This window comes from Dromaius novaehollandiae, chromosome 1 (genome assembly GCF_036370855.1).
Source record: "Dromaius novaehollandiae isolate bDroNov1 chromosome 1, bDroNov1.hap1, whole genome shotgun sequence".
Lineage (NCBI taxonomy): Eukaryota > Metazoa > Chordata > Aves > Casuariiformes > Dromaiidae > Dromaius > Dromaius novaehollandiae.
The window spans coordinates 148376075-148397204 of NC_088098.1; the positions used below are offsets into that span (position 1 = coordinate 148376075).

General features: G+C 37.1%; 1 protein-coding gene across 1 annotated transcript in view; it reads right to left on the reverse strand.

Annotated features, from left to right (window-relative positions):
* The window catches only part of TSGA10 (testis specific 10), a 51934-nt gene that overhangs the window by 17192 nt on the left and 13612 nt on the right, over positions 1-21130 (reverse strand). Inside the window, exons 7-16 of the mRNA XM_064502283.1 lie at positions 13123-13338; positions 12269-12475; positions 11632-11787; positions 10780-10953; positions 10538-10615; positions 7843-7994; positions 6246-6361; positions 2392-2546; positions 1079-1134; positions 670-838 (exon numbers count right to left, since the gene is read on the reverse strand). Of these exons, the coding sequence (XP_064358353.1) occupies positions 670-838; positions 1079-1134; positions 2392-2546; positions 6246-6361; positions 7843-7994; positions 10538-10615; positions 10780-10953; positions 11632-11787; positions 12269-12475; positions 13123-13338 (1479 nt within the window). The remainder of the gene's footprint in view (positions 1-669; positions 839-1078; positions 1135-2391; positions 2547-6245; positions 6362-7842; positions 7995-10537; positions 10616-10779; positions 10954-11631; positions 11788-12268; positions 12476-13122; positions 13339-21130) is intronic.

Consider the following 21130-nt stretch of genomic DNA (forward strand, 5'->3'; position numbering starts at 1 on the left):
GTTGAACAAACAGAAGAAAAAACAGAATATCACACAGTTATGACCTACTGCAGGTCCTAAGCTTAAGTTCTAGCTGCTTGGAAAACACACTGGTACAAGAACAATCTATGTGTATGAGATGGCAGTTTAGTTTAAGCATTTTAACCACTGTCATTAGTAACTGCGTACAGATAAATAACATATTAGATAATGGGATATTGTATTATAATTAAACATTTCTTTTCTTTTATGCAAAAGCCACTGCAAAGGAAAGTAAATACAACACTGTTAATAAATTTTTAAGCTTTCATAATACATACTGTATTAAAGTTACCAGTGAGTCAAATTCATAAACTGGTAAATGCTCTGGGCCAGTCACAGTACAATATAAGAAACACCTTTCCCTCCTTAAAGTACCTTTCCATATAAGCAATGGTTATAACTGCCACAATGATTTTTATGTAAAGATTAATTAGCTGATCCTCAAGATAAATATCTGCACCATTACATAAAAATAGCTGATCCACTTTATACAAGTGAGCTGACCAATAAGGGTAAATCAGAGTATGAAAAATGAGATTAAGACTAGTTTGTGGATTAATTTTTCACAAGATAGCCCACAAATGCTATGCATCACTGAAACAATACACAGTTTTCCTTTTTAGGCAAGGGTTCTCTATACAGATATACCTGGTTTTCTTGCTTAATATTAGAAAGATGCTCTTGTAACCTGCCATTCTCCTGAGCTAATGATTCTCTGCTCTTGTTAGTCTGTGCAAGTTCATCATTGGTTTCTTCTAGCTGTTGATGCAAACTGGTGATATCTTTCTCACAGATACAGAGAGCTTCAGCAGATTTTCTATGCAGCAAATAATAAATATTTCAGGTATGACAATATTGCCCAACCTAATACAAATGATAGTTTTTCCAGCAGTTAAGTTTTTAAAACATGAAACAAAGTCATAACATTTTAATATTTTTAGAATAATAAAAAAACCTATTCATTAGCACATTCTATAATTCAATTTTTGAGGTAGTACTTCTATAGATGTCATAAATTAATCAAAATTTTAAAATGTACTTGAAATCTTAGCCTTACTTTGTGGAATGTTCCAACTCGGAAATCAGAATCTTGAAATCTGAAATCTTTTTTTCCTTAAAAAAAATATATAATTAAAAAAAAATTCTCCCAAGTTAATAAATAGAAACATTTAAATATGTTTTTCTTCTGTTCAGTTAACTGTTTTATTTTTCAGCTTGATTTAACAATTTAATGCACAAAGGATTCCACTTTTCCAAGTTTCATTATGTTTAGAGTTGAAAATTCTGATAATCTACTTTGGCAAATAAAAGAAAAAGTATTATTAACTTCTGGAAAAATATAACTTTTTAAAAATTAAATTTCTTTATCCTTTGTAGTTCTAAAGGCAGTATTTGGCTCACGCTCCCAAAACTAAATGATATCTTCTATTAGATAAGTTTAGATAAGTCATTATGACTTTCCTACAATGAATAAAGTAGGAGAGTCTGGTAGTTTTTAACTGATAAAACAAGAATTCCATCACTGTATTTTCATAAAGAAGCTAGCACAAAGTGTATCACTCTACTCCACTACCTTTGGATAAAAATATTAAAAGGAGCATAGACAAGCTAAGGAAATGCCTTTCATTAGCAACACAAGAAACATTAGAGATAGCTATCTCTTCCCTAAAATGGACACCACTTTACAATTTTAAAATGCAAACTTGATGCTTATGCCAAAATGATTATGGCCCATCCTGCAAGATGTTTTCTTTATGTGATTTGGTTAAAATCAGTGCAAATCCTTAACAATTATACTAGGTAAAAAGTATCATATTTAGTTTAGCCTAACCCAATACCTAGAGGACTTAAGCTGAAGTGAAAGATAATGTCTCAGAACTAAGAACTAAGTAGCTTTACTATATAGTCTGAATTCACACTGTGCAATAAACTGATGCAATTTTCTTAAGTAAACTAGTCCTTAAGGTGAAAAGGATCTCATACAAATGCATCTCCAATGACAACAGAGGCAGTATTATTTGGCACTCATTATCTTTAACATAAATGGATCCCAAGAAAAAATTTAGGCTGAATTTTAAGATAAAAGATCTTATTGGCTACTTTACTCTTCTCCACTTCAGGAAAATACTGAAAGTCTGCTCTCTTGAAAAATATTTGAACTTGGACCATGCAAAACACCAAACATGAGATGTTCAACATTGCTCAAACTTAATGCTGTTAAAGTTAAAATGAGTTTTATTGTTGCCTTCAAACTGAAGCAGAACTAGGTCAGCACTGAGCACTATTATAGATAACCAAACAGATCCTTTCACTATTTATCTTTTGTGATTCCATAACTTGCTTACATGTTATTTACATGTTAGAACATACTTTAATTGTCAGGCTTTCTTCAAGGGTGGCAATCTTCTTTTTTCCTTCTTTGAGACAGTCTTGCAAAGTTTCCTTTTCTTTATCAAGTTGTGTAATTGTGTCTTTTAAAGCACAGATTTCCTCTTCTTGTATAAGACTTTGTTTTGAAAGGTTATCTGGACACAATCAGAAACGTCTCATTTTTGTTAATTCAGTTCAACCCACTTGAAATAAGAATTGATATACTTCTTAAGCAAAGAAGATGACAAAAAACATGACAAAAGCTCTCCTTCAAGAAAACACTGAAGCATGTACTTTTTCATAAATGGATAAATAATTCTGATATTTACAGAACTGCATTCTTTGTTACATCAATGCCTTAAATTACTTGACTCAAGAAATCTATCTTTATTTAAACAGCAAATGTTCAGATCATTAAGAATAACTTTCTCAGGTGTTATAAATAAAGGGCTTAATAAACAGATTTACAACAGACAGAGCAAAGTATAGACTACAGCCTGTAATGACTGACATGAAGAATTAGAGATGGATATCGTGATGTTCGCCTGTTTTTCCTGAGACTGTCCTTGATTCAACTGAACTTCATGCAAAAGTGAATAAATGTGATTTTCTTAATAAAATTCAACACCTCTTAAAAAATTTGTAAAGACTTATTCCAAAATCAAATTCAAAAAGATCTCTCTCCCTATCCTCATGCAGCTGAAAGTATTACAAGTTACATTTACCTTTAAGTGATCAGAGAATCAATCCTTATATTATCTCCATACCTTGCATTCACAGGAGGGAATCACGGAAAACCTTCCTACAGTGAATGTTACTTCTCATGCAAAGCATGCAAGTTGCAAATTACTTTTTAAATATCAGTGTAATTACGCTTATTGAATGATACTTATTAACCACTTTCAGGAGATAAAACATCCAAAGTAAAATCACCTATAGCTCTGTTGTTCAGGGACATACCAGGGACATTCCATAAAACATATATTCAAGTTCTATTTTTTCCACAGAACCTCTCCCTATTTCAAAACACAAGATGAAAGGTGCTCAAACTTTCACCTCATATTTTTGGATGTATGGCTCTAGAATCTGCTAATACAGTGTTCAAACCTTGCTCTAAAGAAAATTCTAAGAAGCCAGGGTGTGTTACCACAATTTTACAGAGAAGGAATGGAGGCACAAAGACCAGTGCAAAACACTATCTGGTAATTTTAGATGCCCAAATCGAGGACCTAAATTTTCAGGATATACAACATGTTCAAAAAAGCTGTAAACGCTCAACATTTCTGAGAAATTAATAACCAAAGTTTTATATCAGACACACTGAAAATAGATCATACGTATAGTCAGTGATCAATTTTTGAAAGTCTGGTTGCACATCACCCAAAAATTCTACGGTGCAATAGTATATACAGCAATAATATAAAATACTGCATAGTAATATTTAACAGCTTTAACAGTGAGTGTGCTTTCTCTTTCCGCAGTTACCTGCTTTATTCACTGTACTTTCAGCTAAGGAGAAAATCTTACAGACAAGCTTGCTTCACTAGACAAGACTGGTTTACTCTCTACAAGACTGTTTAAAAAGTGCAGCAATAGAAAAACACCATGACAGTGCAATTAGAGACAATAATTTAAAAAACACAGAGATTTATTTATTTATTAAGTAGTATAGGCAACTTGAAGGCTGGCAGTTCCCTACTTCTTAATGTTTATCTCTGTGGTAAGTTACTTAATTTGCGTGAAAAGGTAAAAACAGGATTTGAATTCCCATCCTGCACCTTTGACCTAGAAGACAAACGGTCAGCAGGACTAAATTGTCATTCTCTCTGTGGACAAGCCCTGGAAACAGACATCTTGCTAAGTTTAAAATTTTTTTGCTGACAAGAGAAGATAAGACGAGACTTGGGAATCTCGAGTTCCATTTCAGACTCCAAAAGGCAAAAGGCTCTCTAGCAGGCACAAACACTTTCCTTCCATATTCTCCAATTCTGCCTCTCTAAACAGTACCGATAGCTGCTCATCATTTCCTTCCGTTTTGGTCATCGTCAGATCTTACGGTTTCTCATCCTAGTCCCTTTCCCTACCAGTCCTAAATTCTTAATCCACATTTTCTGTCTCAGTCTCTGCTTTTGCTTGCAATCTTTCTACTACTGCTCTTACTTCCAGCTTTACTGTCCAAGTCCTAAATCCTTTGCGTGTATAGATGCTCTCAGGTTCTAGTCACTGTGTGTTCCCAATGGCTTTAAGTCCTACCCACCATCTCTAGACTAGTCATCCAGTTTCAAGAATCTTTCCAGTCTCTTTAACCAGTAGCTCTCCTCACTGGATGTCTCCAATCCTTCTTCATTCCCTCCCCTCACTTTATTTAATTTTCAGTCTCTGATTTCTTGCACAGCCTGAGTTTTCACTGGCTCCTCATTCACATACTGTTTCTCTGTTCACTGGCTCCCGATCTCACTGTTTCGTATTTACAGTTTCCTTGGAAAAACAATCCTCTTTGTTGCAATTTCTTTTCCAGACAGCATCCCTACTCTTCACTTATCCCTTGGCTCTTCATTAACTTCACTTCTCCCACCTATTCCACCAGGATGAGGCTGCGCCATCCAAATTGTAATCTTAGTATCCTTTCCTTATAAATCCTGCAGATAAAATCTCCCAACCTTTTTTATCTCAGTACACTCTCCCTCCACACCTGAGTTGCAGTTATCCTTCAAATCAACATCCTCCTCTATTATCCCTGTGAGGATAGGACAATGGAGAGCACAAGAATGAGTCTCCATTAATTTCAAGATTCTTTTTCCAGACTTGCCTCATATCTATAAAAAATCCTATGCTTTCTGGACTGCAACATGCTTCAATCAGATGACATGAGACCTCAGATGCCAAATTCAGCATTCACAAACTAATTTTTCTGAGAAAATACACTTAATTTGGACACATTTCCTGGGAATTATTAAAAGCGTACAATAATACAGAGACTACCATGCCCCATCAAACATTAAGTCCGTACTTCACCATACAGGGACTCTAGGACTTCTTAACAAAATACGTGCATTTTAATGTGGACAAAACATCTTTTTCTCTAGCATTCTCAGGAGTGGCTTAAACACCTTAGCTAAAACATTTAAAAAAATTAAGTTCACTTTGAATGAAGTTTTTGTTCATTTAAATGAAATGTTTCAATCCAAATCACTGAAGTTTCAAAGTTGTAAGTAATGGAAAACAAGGTATTTTCATAGCATGAGGCAACTCTAACATTAGTTGTCAGTAGTTACAGGTTAGCTTTATTTTCCCTTCACAAATTACTTCTGCATTTCAATTTGGGAACAGATTATGTTGACTACATCTACAGAAAAGTTGTATTTTTGGAAGTGGTAAGATATTCCTTAGCACACTGCAAATAATTCCCGTATCTACCTCCTTTACTCCTCCAATGTAAAAAAGTTTCAACACATGATGTAGGATATATACTCAAAAAGATGCTTTCTTGATTGCAACTTCATCATTTATGTATGCTGAGAGGTGTTACCGGCACCTTAGTGGATCATAAATGTAACTAATATGCTCAAACACTGCACATAGGTATCAACAGATATTGTTCAGCTGACAGTATAAGTGGTCACTAAAGTTTATTTATAAGAGATTTATTATGTCATTTTAAAATGCAAAAACCTTCTGATACTGAAAGAAAACAGATGAACAGTTAAAGCCCTTGAACAGTTAAAACTGTCAAAAACATTTATATTTGCATTAAACATGTTTTTATTTAGCCCACAAGAAATGAAAGAAAAAAAAGCAATAATATACCAATTAGTTTAATGAATTTTATTAAAACAATTGTATCTGACACTCACCAATTTTTTCATCCAAAAGCATAATTTTCTCTTGGGTAAGTTGTAATTCATATTTTTTCTTAGCAAGGCTTTGCTGAGTCTCTGAAAGACTCTGTTCTGTCTTTTCTTTCAATAAACTGGAAAAGCAAAAGTATTAAACAGAATTCAGCCATTCAAATGTGACTTTCCTTTTTGGCATATCACTAAAACTGCAAAAGTTAAGAAATAGCAAGATTCTTCAGTATATTTTATACTATTTGGAATATTTCATTAGTGTTTAACCTTAATCCATCCACATTAAAGTCTGAATATTCCTGCAAAGAATCACAAAAAAGTAAGATTTGGTTTTTTGGTCCAGCTCTTCTAAACTTGTCAAAAATAATTTAAATAAAAATCTTTACTTGGGACATACATTGGAATGCTTGACCTCTTTCAAGTTATGCCTGAGGTGTGTGTTTGAACCATGTAGCAATGTTAACGGCTCCTCAAACTGTTTAAGAAAATGAAGAGAAATAGTAACATGGTGCTGGGGGAGAAGAAAAAATTATTTTACTAGCAGCAATTAATCCTCAAGAAAACAATTTTTACAGTGTTCATAAAGATAAGAACTTGTTAGAAAGCAGCAGTAACTTAGAACTGGATTTCTGAAATGAGTTCATGTTATTTTAGAAATCATAGCACCCCTAATGAAGTACTGTGGACCAGCACCATTAGGATTCATAATATCACACAGTAGCATCCAGCTTTCCTGCCAATCACAATCCAACAAAAAACATCCAGCTTTCCTGCCAATCAAAACCCAACAAAAAACTACAACAGCTGTGAAACAACTACATCAGTCACTTGTAAGGAAACAGAGGATTAGAAGAATATTTGCTTAAGTTATATTTAAGGAAAGTGAAGAAAAAAAAGTCTCAGGATCCTCTCTTGCAATCTGGTCACTCTCTAGCCCATAGATGTTTCTGTGACCTAGTCCTCTTCTCTCTGCACAAATTTCAAAAACACTCGATCTTCACCTCCACTAAGTAAATTCTCCTGTTTATCTGGCACTCACTGACCTTCTTCCCTAAAGGCTTCACTTGAGTCTAAGTCCTACTGCGTGTTCCTAATGATGGTTAGGAGCACCAGTTAAGCAGCAGGCCATAAACCTTATGTGAGGCTTCAATTTCATTTCCTCTTCCTGAAAAAATTGAGACTGAGAAAAGGATGTTTGAAGCTAACTAAACATGTGACCTATTAGTTTATGTATGTTTGCTTGCTTCTATAAAACAAACAAACAAAAATACTGAAAACAATTTATATAAAAAAGTTCAATGTCTACTCAATTATATCAAAAAACATCAAGCTTCACAGCCTGTAACAGAAAGCTCCTAAACCTATGTTGGAGTGAATTTTACTTTTTCACTGAAGGTGTTTTTCAGCATGCCTTAAATATCAACAAGCCAAGAACATTTTACATGTAAATAAAGCATAAAGAAAGCAAGTTCATTTCAAAAAGTAGCATGGCTCATAAGAAAAACCATCATCAATTCCTTTTGCTTTGACCTAAATAACAGTTATGAAAATCAACAAACTCATGTTATTCATTAAACTAAAGTAATTATATACCTTCACTTACCCAAGTGAAACACATTCAACTTTCTGTCGGCTCAATTCAGTCTCAGAGTCCAGGGCTCTTCTTGCCAATGTTTTCATCTCTGTTTCCAGAGAATCTGCAGTCTCTTTCATTAGCGCCAGTTTGGACATTTGTTCTAACCGTTCACTATCTAGCTATAAATATAAATAAACATTAAAAGTTGCAAAAAGGTGATTTCTATAAAGCATTTCTCCTACTAATTCAGCTTCTACTCTGTTTTTAACACAGATGTTTTACTGAAGGAGAGATCTCCAGGTATCTCCCTCACTCAGGGCCTGATTCAAAGCCTAATGAAGGTAGCTGACAAAGAACTGAAACGTGATTCTCACTTTCCCTTCAAGTACAATCAATTGCCTATCTTTCAGATCGCTAGGAATATTTTGGTTTATTAATGTAAATTTGTAATTATGCCCAACTACAAAAAAGTCTGGCGTTCATCAACATTAAAAGCTTTCAGTGAGAACAGAAGACACTATTAGGGTTGTAAGAAGGGAGAAATCACAGTTCAGGATACAGCACTACAAATAATAAATTGAGGCCTCTACTAAGTCATATAGCTATGCTAGTAACTAGATAGAGAAATTAATGTAAAACAATTACACAAAGCACCATATCATCAAATTACCACCATAAAGCCTGTAAGTCTCTACCTAAAACAAAGACCTGCTCCAGAAACTCTTGTTTGTACCCAGGAAAAGCTGTATTAAAATCTAGATTTAAAAAAAATGCATTTGATTTGATAACTCTTTCAAATCAGCTCCTCCAGGGTAAAAAAATTTTCACCTCATCCCTCTCCTTATTTACTGATTCTTTCTGTACTAAATTCTATGTTACTATAATCAAAGGTCAGACCACTGAAGAGAAAACCAGTAAGCCTTGGGTATGCAGTAACTTTCTCAGTATTAAGTACTGAAGTATCGACCTCAAAGGATACCAAATGAACTGAAGACAGAAGACAATGTAGTTAAAACAAGACCACTCCCAAAATACACTACACACCATATGTGAAGCACGTGATTAAAGCTAATTTACTGCTCAGAGCACTCAGAACTATTTAAACCTACAATGTATTCATTATGGATGCAGACAGTTTAATATTATAATCCTTGGAACTACATTTTAAAGCTTGGTGGTATTTAACAGGTTGAAGGGGAAAGACAAAGATGATCAGAATTTATAAGCACAGGATCTAGGAGAAAGAGACACTATAAATATCACTGTTTATGTATTTAAAATCAAATTCTAGAGACTGTATATACACTTAAGATTTATATGCATTTTATTAATATTTTTATTTTCTATTTGAGGGCCTTATATTAGCCAAAAGTTGCACCTATAAGTAACTTAAACCATATTAACTTTAAAAGGACTTGTCAGAGAAGTACAATTACAGATCTCATTTTAACAATACAGGATCATAAAATAATTCAGGTTGGAAGGCACCTCAGGAGGTGGCCAGTCCAACTTCCAGCTCAAAGCAGGGTCAGCTCTGAGGTCTGGCCAGGTTGCTCACAGCTTAATCCAGTTGGGTCTCAAAAACTTGCAAGGACGGAGACTGCTCAGCCTCCCTTGGCAATCTGCTCCGTTGCTTGTCTGCTGCATGAGGAAAAAGTGCTTCCTTGTATCCAGTCTGAACCCTTCTTATTTCAATTTATGCCACTTCTTGCTCATCCTTCTACCACGCACCACTGTGAAGAGCTTGTCTCTGTCTTCTTGACAGACTGGTACTGGCAGGTGGCTCTTAGATACTCCTGTAACCACTTCTTCTCTAGGTTGTACAAGCCCAGTTCTCCCAGCTTCTTCTCACAGGGCAAGTGCTCCAGTCCCTACCATGTTGGGGCCCTCCACTGAATTCACTTCAATTTGGCAATGTCTTTTTCGTACTGGGGGTGGCAAAACTGAATGCACGATTCTAGATATCGTCTAATGAATACTGAGGAAAGGGGGACAATCACTTCTCTCAATCTACTGGCTGCACCCTGTTGATACAGCCCGGTATACTCTTGGCCTTCTTTGCTACCGGGGCACACTGCTGGCTCATGAGAAGCTCACTGTCCACCAGGATCCCCAGGGCCTTCTTGGAAAAGCTGCTCCCCAGCCATCCGTCCCCAGTCTGTATTGGTGCCAGAGGCAATTCCTTCCCAGATGCATGACTTGGCATTTGTTCTAGTTGAATTTCACAAGGTTCCTGTTAGCCCATTCTGCCCACCTGTCTGGGTACCTCTGGATGGCAGTTCTGCTCTTCAGTGCACTGACTGATTTCCCTAATTTGTTGTCATCTGCAAGCTTTATAAGCATGCACTCTGTTGCCTCCTTCAGGGCATTGATAAAGATGTTAAACAGGACTGGCCTCAGGATAGACCCCTGTGGTACTCCACTTCATCAGCCTCCAGGTGGAACATGATCCATTCCACTAACCCTCTGAGCCTGACCATCCAACCAAGTTTTTCCCCATCTAGTTGACCACTCATCCAGACCGTAACATCCTAACTTGGATACAAGAACATTGTGGGTAACGGTGTTAAAAGCCTTACTAAAGTCGAGGTAAATGACATTCACTGCTCTCCCCTTATCCAGTCATTTCATCATAGAAGGCAATCAGTTTGGTCCTGCAGGATTAACCATAAATATCACCTGTATTACATTTACAATTTCATAATTAATTACTTTCCCTTACATTCTGAACTGTTGTTTCCAGCTCTTCAATCCTCTGTTCCAAGTGAGCCTTCTCATTAAATGCAGTCTCTTGGGAAATCTGCAACAAATAACAACAACAAAAAATCACATACAGAACAAGTCAGAACTCACCACAGACGTGTAATGCAGTTAACTCTCAATATTAGAATAGAAATCTTTAGCAATTCTAATTACATTGCTAAATAACTTTCATGTTAAAGTAAGCTTGAGTGGAAAAAAAACCTTTAATTGCTCCCTGAGGCTATCACGTTCTGTAGTCATTCTTCGGAAATCAGACAGCGCTGTATCCCTTTCTGTCTCCACATGCCTTAGGATAGCTTGAGCTGTCACAGTACTTTTAGTAGTCTTGGGGCATTTGATAACTTCCCGACGAAGTCGGGATATCTCTTCCTGTGCCTGTTATTAAAAACAACAGTATACTGGAAATATGCAGTAGACAATGTAATGTATTACTGTATACGTAAACCACAAATAGGATTGGTTAAAGAATTTCCATCAGAACTACTCAGTAAAAAATGGATTTTCATTCAAAAAAGCTTACAAAAAGCAATCATAAGTGAAGAAAATGTTCATTATCTTTTTAATTCACATCATGGCAGATTTAGTTTTTAGCAATGAAATAGGTTTATAGAAGAGAATAAGAGCAAAAAACTTAACCTACAGTATTCATGAGATTCTTTAGTAATATTTTCAAATCAAACCATTTCAGGTGCTTGGTAGAAATATTTTTGTACTGCACTTCAAAATTGTAAAATCTTCTCATATGGGGAAAAATTATAACTGGAATTAATAATGAGATACTCACCTGGTAATGCAGAGCATCTCAGAAATTGTGCAATACCAAAGACAAAGTAAATGCATACATTCTTTGATTCAGGAAAGAATTCTTACTCAAGACTTATAAAATTGTATTTAAGTGACAGATTCAAATCACAGAATTTTCAAAACTTTTTTTTTACTTTTTAAATTAATGCTTTGCAGCCTATTTTTTTAAAAAAAGAAACAGAATAGGATTTTTTTCTTGTACATCACCTTAAGTTATTCCATTAATCACACTAATATAAATAAAATTACCCGTTCATAAAGAATGACAATTTTGTCTCTTTCAGCTGTTAAAACCTTGATGTTACCCTGAATTTCTGCCACATGGCGCTCATATTTTTCCAGCATTGACTTATGTTCTTCACGCTCTCTCAATATTCTCAAAACTTCTGGATCAGAACTCGCTCCCTTAAAGAATAATGTTACATAAGGTTAAAGCAGAAAAACAAAATGTGGTATACTTTCTTAATATTTCTAGTTTGGAAATTTCTATAGAAGATTTAATAAGTCTACAACCTAAAAACTTAAAGACAATCAAGGTCGTACATACATCTCTCTTAGTAATAGAGACCAGATATACATACCACTTTCTAAAATATACGTCTATTTTGAGCAGCAAAAGGCTATCACAAAATTGTACTATCAATCATCTTAAGAAATATTTAAAATGTAATGAGTTGTCAGTAACTGTTTAAAGTGATATACATACATCCAGAGTAAAGCAACAGTTAACTACGTGTTATTTGCTGTTTCCCATCATATGCAACCTTCTGTTCATAATCAATTAGTTTTTCTTACTGGTAATTATGGCTGTGGTAGCGTGGCATCACATAAATGAGTATTTAAAAGAAATGCACTCTTTCTGTCCCACAGTGTTTTCCAAGCTCACCTGGATGGCTGAAAATCTTTTTGACATGCTGCCACAAGTATGCTTCTGCTTAGGACTTGAAGATGTGTTTCTAAGTACCTTCTGCAAATTCTCAGCCTCACTTTTATAGTAGTCTCTGTCCTCTTCCAATGTCTTAACAAAGGTATCAAGCCTTGATGGTGACTTCCCTTGCTTTTTCTCAGCTTCTGTTTCTAAAATAACCTGAATCTAGGAGAAATTTGAGAGAGAGATGCATTAATGTTTTTATAAACATTACTGCAAATCTAGCATTTTAGCTTAATTATTCTAGTCCGAAGGAAAATTTTGGACATGTTTTCTAGTTTGGCTAGGCTGAAAACATGCTATTTAGCAATGGTAAACTTAATCTAGAGGGGAATCAGTTTGATTTTGTCTTCAGATGTAGTCCAGGTCCAGGAAGAAGAGTAACAGGTGAGTTATTCTCAGGTGAGTGAATGAAAAAGGAAGCATGGGATACTTTTTCCCAATCTGTATTACCAAGAAACTTGAAAATGGGGACAGTTTGACTACACCTAGGGGATAAAGAAATGTGTGTAGTTACTTTAATGGCAAACAAAGAACATCCTTTCTTCCATCTGAATATTGCTATTAAATCACATAATTGCATGTGCATAAAATGCAATTTTCCATCATCCCATGAAATGAAAAGTAACCAGTGCTGAAATTACATTCTTCCCAACCGCAAATGTGATTTTCATCTTTCAACCATTCTATACTTGAAAAAAAAGTGGCCTGAACCTACTTTTCCTTCATCCCAGCAAATACATCTGAAAGTAGGGACGAATGCTAGAAACTCAGCCCAAAAGGTCTACTACACAATATTAATTCTAAAGAACCTTTGCTTCCTCAAGCTCCTTATCAGCAGTATTCAACAGCAGTTCTTCTTGTTTTTCCAGCTGCTCAGATAGTTTGTTGATTACAGCAAGTTCTTTACGAAGATGGTCATTTTTACAGGTCAAACTATCCACTTGACTTTCAGCCACCTCCTTCCTATCATGCAGTTGCATGACGTATTGCCTTACATCATGGTTTTTCTTCTTCAGATCTTCAATCTGCTAGGACCAGGAGGAATAAAGTATTTTACTTCATCTTTAGGGATTTGCAGGCAGTATTTCATAATAAAAAGTAATTTACACTTAATTTTTTTAAACTTACTGAAAAAATCAGTACACAGTATTAACAAATCAAAAATATGTACACTGCTAACATCATTTTGGATAGATTAACTTTAAAGGGATCCAGACACTGGAGAATCAGATCCTCAATGTTCATGCTAAAAAATTAAGTAACTTATAATTTTTTTTAGGCTTTGATCAGCAGCTTTCCTGGGTGACCTCTCTACATGCAATGCATGCTCCTTTCTGGTCTCAGAAGTGATGTCATTTTCAATATTGCAGACTGACAGTCATTTTCTCAAGCTGGGCTGCCACTACAGTTATTCTGTGATAGTACGGGGAGAGGAAATGTCTCTTATGGCCCTATTCACTATAGTTCTGTTAGATGTTAGGACTGCCATTCATCATCCTCTATGACGTGGGTCCATATCCTTCACACATGCAGAAAGGCCAGCAGAAATGGAATAGATGAATTAATACTAATTCACCAATTAATATAAGATTAATAATTTCCCTGAAACAAATTTGTCTTTAAAAATATTATATGGCCTTTTCTAAGAAACCAAAAAGTTGCTAACCATTTTGTCAACTATCAACTTATCTGGAACATCTCAGTTTATAGGGGTATCACTGCCTGATATGGCTTTTCAGTTTTCTGAGTCCTCAGATCCCAGCCTAATCAAGATTTGGATATAGTGTTATGTAAAGCTTTATTGTTTGCACATAATTGTTGCATATTGTAACACATGAAAATTTAGTGTCTTTGAATACTGCATTCCATGAGATTCATTCATTTCAATCATCATAGTGTTTCTTCAGGTATTATTAGCAGTGAACAAAAGTAAATTTTGAATTATTCAGGAAGACCTGAAAGACGCTTCATGAAAAAGCATTTCTGGGTGGGCTCTATTATGTGACATTCTATAGAACTAAATTTTGCCACTTCTTCTATTCAATAGATACACGAATAAATTAAGAGTCAGTGAAAAAAATTAAGAATCAATTCTCATTGTAATTTTTTTTCCATCAAACCTGATCCAGCTAATGCTACAAAGTTAATAACTAAATACAGTTATAAACTTGATAAGTATGAAGTGGTTGAATGGATAATCTAAGTAGTTTTAATACAGTGGAGAAATTATTCACAAAGAGTGGTAGAGACAGCATCTGTACTCCTGTGTTTTGTTTTCTTTCATCCCCTCTTCATCAAGTTATAAAACTGGGCAGAATACAGCTCTGCTATTACTGGAGGAAGGTTACAGTGGTGCCTGCAGTACCTGACATGGGAAGAGGAGTGCTATGCTAACAAAACACAAACAACATTTAAAATGACAAAATCAAAGTCTGAGTCAGGTCTGCACCCTCAAGCCTAAAATAACTGATTATACTAAAAAATGTTCTTTTGCTCCATACAAACAACCCATATCATTTTTTCCCAGCAAAAAAGTTCTGACATATACTCAGAGTTACCATATTTAGACTATTGAAAAAAATCGATGGTTCTTCACAGAATTTAATTTGAGCACCTTAACTAATTACAATTGTGCTCATTGTGCTATATGATCAAAGCAGTGTCTAAGCAGACAAGATCACAAATCACTTAAGGCTTTATAGACTCAAAAACCAACTCCATACTATCCAAAAAGATTCGTAAGTAACAAAAACCATGAAGTACAAACAACCTTTTCTCCTGTCACGTCTTTGCACTCTGTCCTAGCTCATGATAGCCTGTTCCAGCAATATAAACTCACAAAGAGAATGCTACCATTGCCAGCATTCCTTTTTATGTTGCTATATCACTCAGTAGCAGCAGCAGATTCAAAAGCACGTAATTTTGCGAGTTATGTCCATGTGTCTTACTGATATATATTTCCTCTATTTTTAGAAATAAATTATCTCCATCTATCAGCATCCTCTCAAACAGAAAATAAGGCCAGAAACATTTTTGTATGCGCAAATTCCATTCAAACCCCAGACAGCAGTTAAGCAGCAGTAGCTGAATTAAGATAGGGATATGAAGCTAGTAATCATTAGCTCCTAGTACTGCAGCCTATGCTTCCTCACAATTCCACAAACACTTTGAAATAAAAAAAGGAAGAGAAAATTTAGTGCTCTGTGGCTGCTTTCTAAGAATAACTACGATAAAATTAGGTCACTGGGGAATCCCATAGTAATGAATGAAAGAGCCAAAGTGAGACAGGATGAATGCTAAGTACACCAGTGCTACACAATAACCATACAAACGCAGATGCCTTGACTGCTTTTTTCTACACAGTTCACAGGGCTATTTAACACTTGAGTCAGTCTGCTACTGATTTTAGATACAGAAAGTAACCAACAGATCTAACAAGAGAATATGAACATTCAATTATCCACCCACAGAAGTTCTTTATCATCGCTAGCATAACCACAACAGCTTTTTTCCATACTCAGATTCAAAAGTTTCAAGGAAATTTAGGGCAGCTGGTTTGTTGAATCATATCACTATCACATTCAATCTCATCTGAAGCAAATCTCAGTCACTAAGTCTGCCTCAAGGATATGTGCCTAGCATTCTTTAGGAGTAAGATTCAGCTGACTTCATTTGGGGCATCTACAAAGAAGCATTTCTAGAATGTGATTCACATGATTCATTTTAGACCTACATCCTAAAATAAATCATGCCATAGAAAATACCTATTTCTTTCCTCTGCCAATAAAGACAGCCTAGACACCTCTAGGATATATATCATCACTGCTGACACATCAAATTAGATGAGGTGAACCCCATCCTAATATTCTGCTGTCCTTGAAAGAGGAGCTGACAACTTTCTGCAGTTATATGCATCTCTCTAGCCTTCCCAGAAAGGAAACAGAGCAGATCAAAGAGAACTTGCAAGCTTTTAATACCTTCAGCATCTCAGTGAGCGTTAAGGACTCAGATTCACAGACAGAAAACAGTTCCCTCAAAATACTATTTTTACTCATCTTGTGAAACAGAACTTTTTGAAAGACATGATAATATTGATACTAAAACAACTATTTTTATGCTTGCCATAAACTGGCTTTAACTACCACAATTAACACATTTAGCCACCATCCTCTGAACTGTGGTACTGCAACCACCCCCAACAAGATGAAACATTTAAAGACAACTCTAAGCTTCATGTAGCACTAAACGACCCTTGCAGCAGGCTTTTTAGCAAAAGAATTAACAGTTAGTAACTTTTTTGTACTGATGTAGTACCCACAGCTGTTTTGGGGTTCTAAGCATTTCTGGGATTAATCATTTAAGATATTCCTTTTCTTTTTCTTCCATTCTGACACAGCGAGCACAGCAATAGCATCTCAACTGTAGCTTCCTCAATGTAAGTAATTCATAAAGAGATATTTTTGATTTTGCAGTTGGCATCCCATGCATCATGCAGAGCACAAACTTTTACAGTATTCAAGCACAGTATTTTCAGAATTCAGACTAAAAATTTAAAGCAGAAAAGTAAAACAGAACCTTCAGATTCCATTTATGGATTGTTTTGTCTTTGCTCTTAATCCAGCATTCCAATTTAGAAGATTTCTCACTTTCAGAAACTGGCTCTCCTAAACCCAGATTGTCTTCTTTTATTGTTACCTTTTGAAAGAATAAAAACCAGTGTAATTGCTTCCAGTGTTTTGGCAATTTTGTACTTGGTGATAAACTGATTTGCTTTGAAAGTGAAAAGCAATATGCTCCTACAGATGTTTGCCTTAGCATTAGTCTAAAGAAAAAAATAGAAATACACTCAAAATAGAACATTTCAGAGTATGCAGCAATCATTAAAAAAAAAATTAAACATATTACTGCTGGGAAATAAGACTGAGTGTTGACAAAAGCCCCAAACTATGCGCATGTGGATTGCAGCATATTAAAAATATGTGATGATAATCTTATAAATGTACAGAAGTGCTTGGCTTTTGACATACTGTAACTTAATACCCTTAGCTTCAATGCATACAAGTATTTGCAAACTTGGGCCTTCCTGTACAGGAAATGTTTGCTGTGCTTCTGATCAACACTGTCAAACAATGTAGTTAGATCCTAGAATCCAAAAAAAGGATGACAGAGTACATATCATTCAATCATAACATATAATGTTGGGTTCACCCAAACATCTTCCTCTAAAATACTACATAGAAAATGATTTTAATTTCAGAGGTATGATCCTGCCTCAGGCAAATTTAATAGGATTTTTACCAGGCACCTTGAAGGACTGCGCTTGCATGTACCATGTTCAATACCACGTTCAAACCAAAGACAAAAAAAAAATCACTAAACTGAATGTGACATTATTTTCTAGTACATTAACATTTATTAGACAGAAAATATTTATTAAGGTTAAATTCTACTCCCACTAAAATCAGTGACAAAACTTGTGGGATCCAACCACAGACATGGAAACAAACAAACATACAAAAAACCCAAAGCTGAACCATTCACTTATTTAATTCAGAATCACTTGCAACAAAGACTGAACATACAGGTAGAATCACAGAGTAGTTGAGGCTGTAAGGGACGTCTGGAGATCATCCAGTCCAATGCCTCTGCTCAAGCAGGGTGGGCTAGAGCAGGTTGCCCAAGTCCATGTCAAACTGGGTTTTGAATATTATCAAGGATGGAGACTCCACAGCCTCTTTGGGCAACCTGCTCCAGTGTTCAACCACCCTCATAGCAAAGAAGCGTTTTCTTCTGTTCAAGTGGAATTTCCCATGTTTCAGTTTGTGCCCATTGCCTCTCGTCCTGTCACTGGGCACCACTGAGAAGAGTCGTCTTGACACCCTCCCATCACATATGTATACACATTGATGAGATTCCCCCTGAGCTTTCTCTTCTCCAGGCTGAACAGTCCCAGCTCTCTCAGCCTCTGCTTGTATGACAGATGTTCCAGTTCCTTAATCATCTTCATGGCCCTTTGCTGGACTTGTTCCAGTATGTTCATGTCCTTCTGGTACTGGGGAGCCCAGACCTGGACAACAGTACTCCAGATGTAGTCTCACCAGTGAGGAACAGATGCAAATGACCATGTCCCTCAACCTACCATCTTCTCTCTTCCCAATGCAGCCCAAGGTGCTGTTGGCCTTCTTTGCTGCAAGGGCACATTGCTGGTTCATGTTCAACCTGTCCACCAGGACTCCCCAGTCCTTCTCTGCAAAGCTGTTTTCCACCTGGTTGCCCCCAGCATGTATTGGTGCATGGGGTTATCCCTCTCCAGGTGCAAGAGTTGGCCTTTCCCTTTGTTGAACTCCATGAGATACCTGTCAAGGTCCCTCTGAATGGCAGCACACTCATCTGGTGTATCAACCCCTCCTCCCAGTTTTAGATAATCTGACAACTTGCTGAGATCGCACTCTGTCCCATCATCCATGTCATTAATGAAAACGTTAAACAGTACTGGCCCCAGCATGGACCCCTGTAGTACACCACTAGTGAATGGCCTCTGGCTGGATCACAACTCTCACAGCCAATCCCAGCAGTCCAGCTAGTTTTCAATCCACCTCACTATCCATTTACCTAGCTCATACTTCATCTGTTCACCTATGAGGATGTTACAGGAGACAGTGTTGAAAGCCCTACTGAAGTCAAGGTACACAGCATCCACCGCTCTACCCTCATCCATCAAGCCAGACAATTTATCATAGAAGACTATCAGGCTGGTTAAACATGACTTCCCCTTCATAAATCCCTGCTGATTTCTCCCAATCACCTTTTTGTCCTTAATATCTTTCAAAACGGTTTCCAGGAGGATTTGCTCCACCACCTTCCCAGGGGTCAAGGTGGGGCTGACCAACCTGTAGTTCCCTGGATCCTCCTTCCTGCAGGAAAGCGTGATATGTGCTTTCTTCCAGTTCTTAGGAACCTCACCAATTGCTGTGACCTTTCAAAGATGATCAAGAAGGGTCTTGCAAAGACATTGGCCAGCTCCCTCAGCACTTGCAGGTGCATCCCATCAGGTCTCTTGGATTTGCAAACCTTCAGATTGTTTAAATGTTCCCTAACCTGATCCTCCTCTTCCAAGGGCAAGTCTTCTTTGTTCCAGGCTTTCCCAGTGGTCTCAGGGACAAAGGATTCCTGAATGCAGGTCTTACTAGTGAATGCTGAGGCAAAGAAGGCAGAGTACCTTGGGCTTTTCTGTCTTTTGTCGTGAGGTCTTCCACCCCATTCAGCACTGAGCCCACATTTTCCCTAGTCTTCCTTTTGCTGCTGATATACCCATAGAAGCCTTTCCTGTTGCCCCTCATGTCCCTCATCAGACTCAACTCCAAATGGGCTTTGGCTTTCCTCACCCCATCCCTGCATGCTCAGACAGTGTCCCTGTATTCCTCCTGGGCCCTCTGATCCTGCTTCCATCTCCTGCTTCTCTGAGTTTTGTCAGGAGCTCCTCATTCATCCATGCAGCCCTCCTGCCACCTTTGCAGGATTTCCACCTTGTTGGTATGGATGACTCTTGAGCTTGGAGAAAGAGATCTTTGAAAATCAACCAGCTCTCCTCTCAGGACAGTCTGCCATAGAATTCTTCCAAGCAGATCCCTGAACAGGCCAAAGTCTTCTCTCCTGAAGTCTAGGGTTGTGATTCTTTTTGCCTTGTTCCCTCCTCTCAGGATCCTGAACTTCCCCATCTTATGGTCGCTGAAGCCAAAGCTGCCCCCAACCTCTATCTCCAGCTGGTTCTTCCTTGTTTGTAAGTATCAGGTCCAGCAGAGCACCTCCCTTCACCAACACCTTGGTCACCTGTGTCAGGAAGTTGTCATCAGTGCATTCCAGAAACCTCCTGAATTGCTTGTGCCCTGCTGTGTAGTCCCTCCAGAAGATATCAGGGTGGTGAAAGTCCCTCATGAGGCCCATGGCCTGTGAACATGAGGCTTCCTCCAGTGTCTGAAGAAGGCCTCATCTACTTCTTCCTGATCAGGTGGTCTGTAGCAGACACCCACAACATGACCCATCTTGGTCTGCCTGCTAATCCTCACCAATAAGCTCTCAGTTGGCTCACCAGCCATCCCTAGGTAGAGCTCCATGCAATCCAGCTGCTCTCTCACACAAAGGACAACTGCTCCTCCTCGCTGTCCCAGCCTGTCCTTCCTAAAGAGACTGTTTCCATCCATGGCAGCCCTACAGTCATGTGAGCTATCCTACCACAACTCTGTGATCCCAATGAGATTGTAGTGTTGTAACTGCATGCTGACCTCTAACTCCTCCTGTTTGTTCCTCAGAGTACTATTAAACACTTCAAAGTGAACCTGTTTGGTCTTATGAAAACAACAGCAGTTTTCACAATGCCTTAAAGAATGCTGTTTGTATACTGCAAAACATGCTATTTCCTTTAAAAACAAACTGTGTGTATATGCATAAATATACTTAAAAATAATATACATAGCAATATGGTAAGCATGTGATTTTTACTCAGGACTGGTGAATTCTGACTTTTCATTGAAAATTATGTATTTTACCAGTACAACACTGAGTGTGCACAGACAAACATACATTAAATACCTACAATTAAATATCAAACAGACACTGAAAAAGTGATCATCTGAAAACCAACCTCACTGCATCTCTAAGAAAACACAGAAAACAAAACCCTCCTCTCAGGGCTCTCGTTTGTTACTTGGCAGTTCAAACTATCACCACGACAGTTAAGATCCTCTGACTCTCAGACGGGCTCCCCCTCGCTGCCTTATAAACCACCTGCCGAGCTTTTCGCCCCGAGCTTGCGGCCCT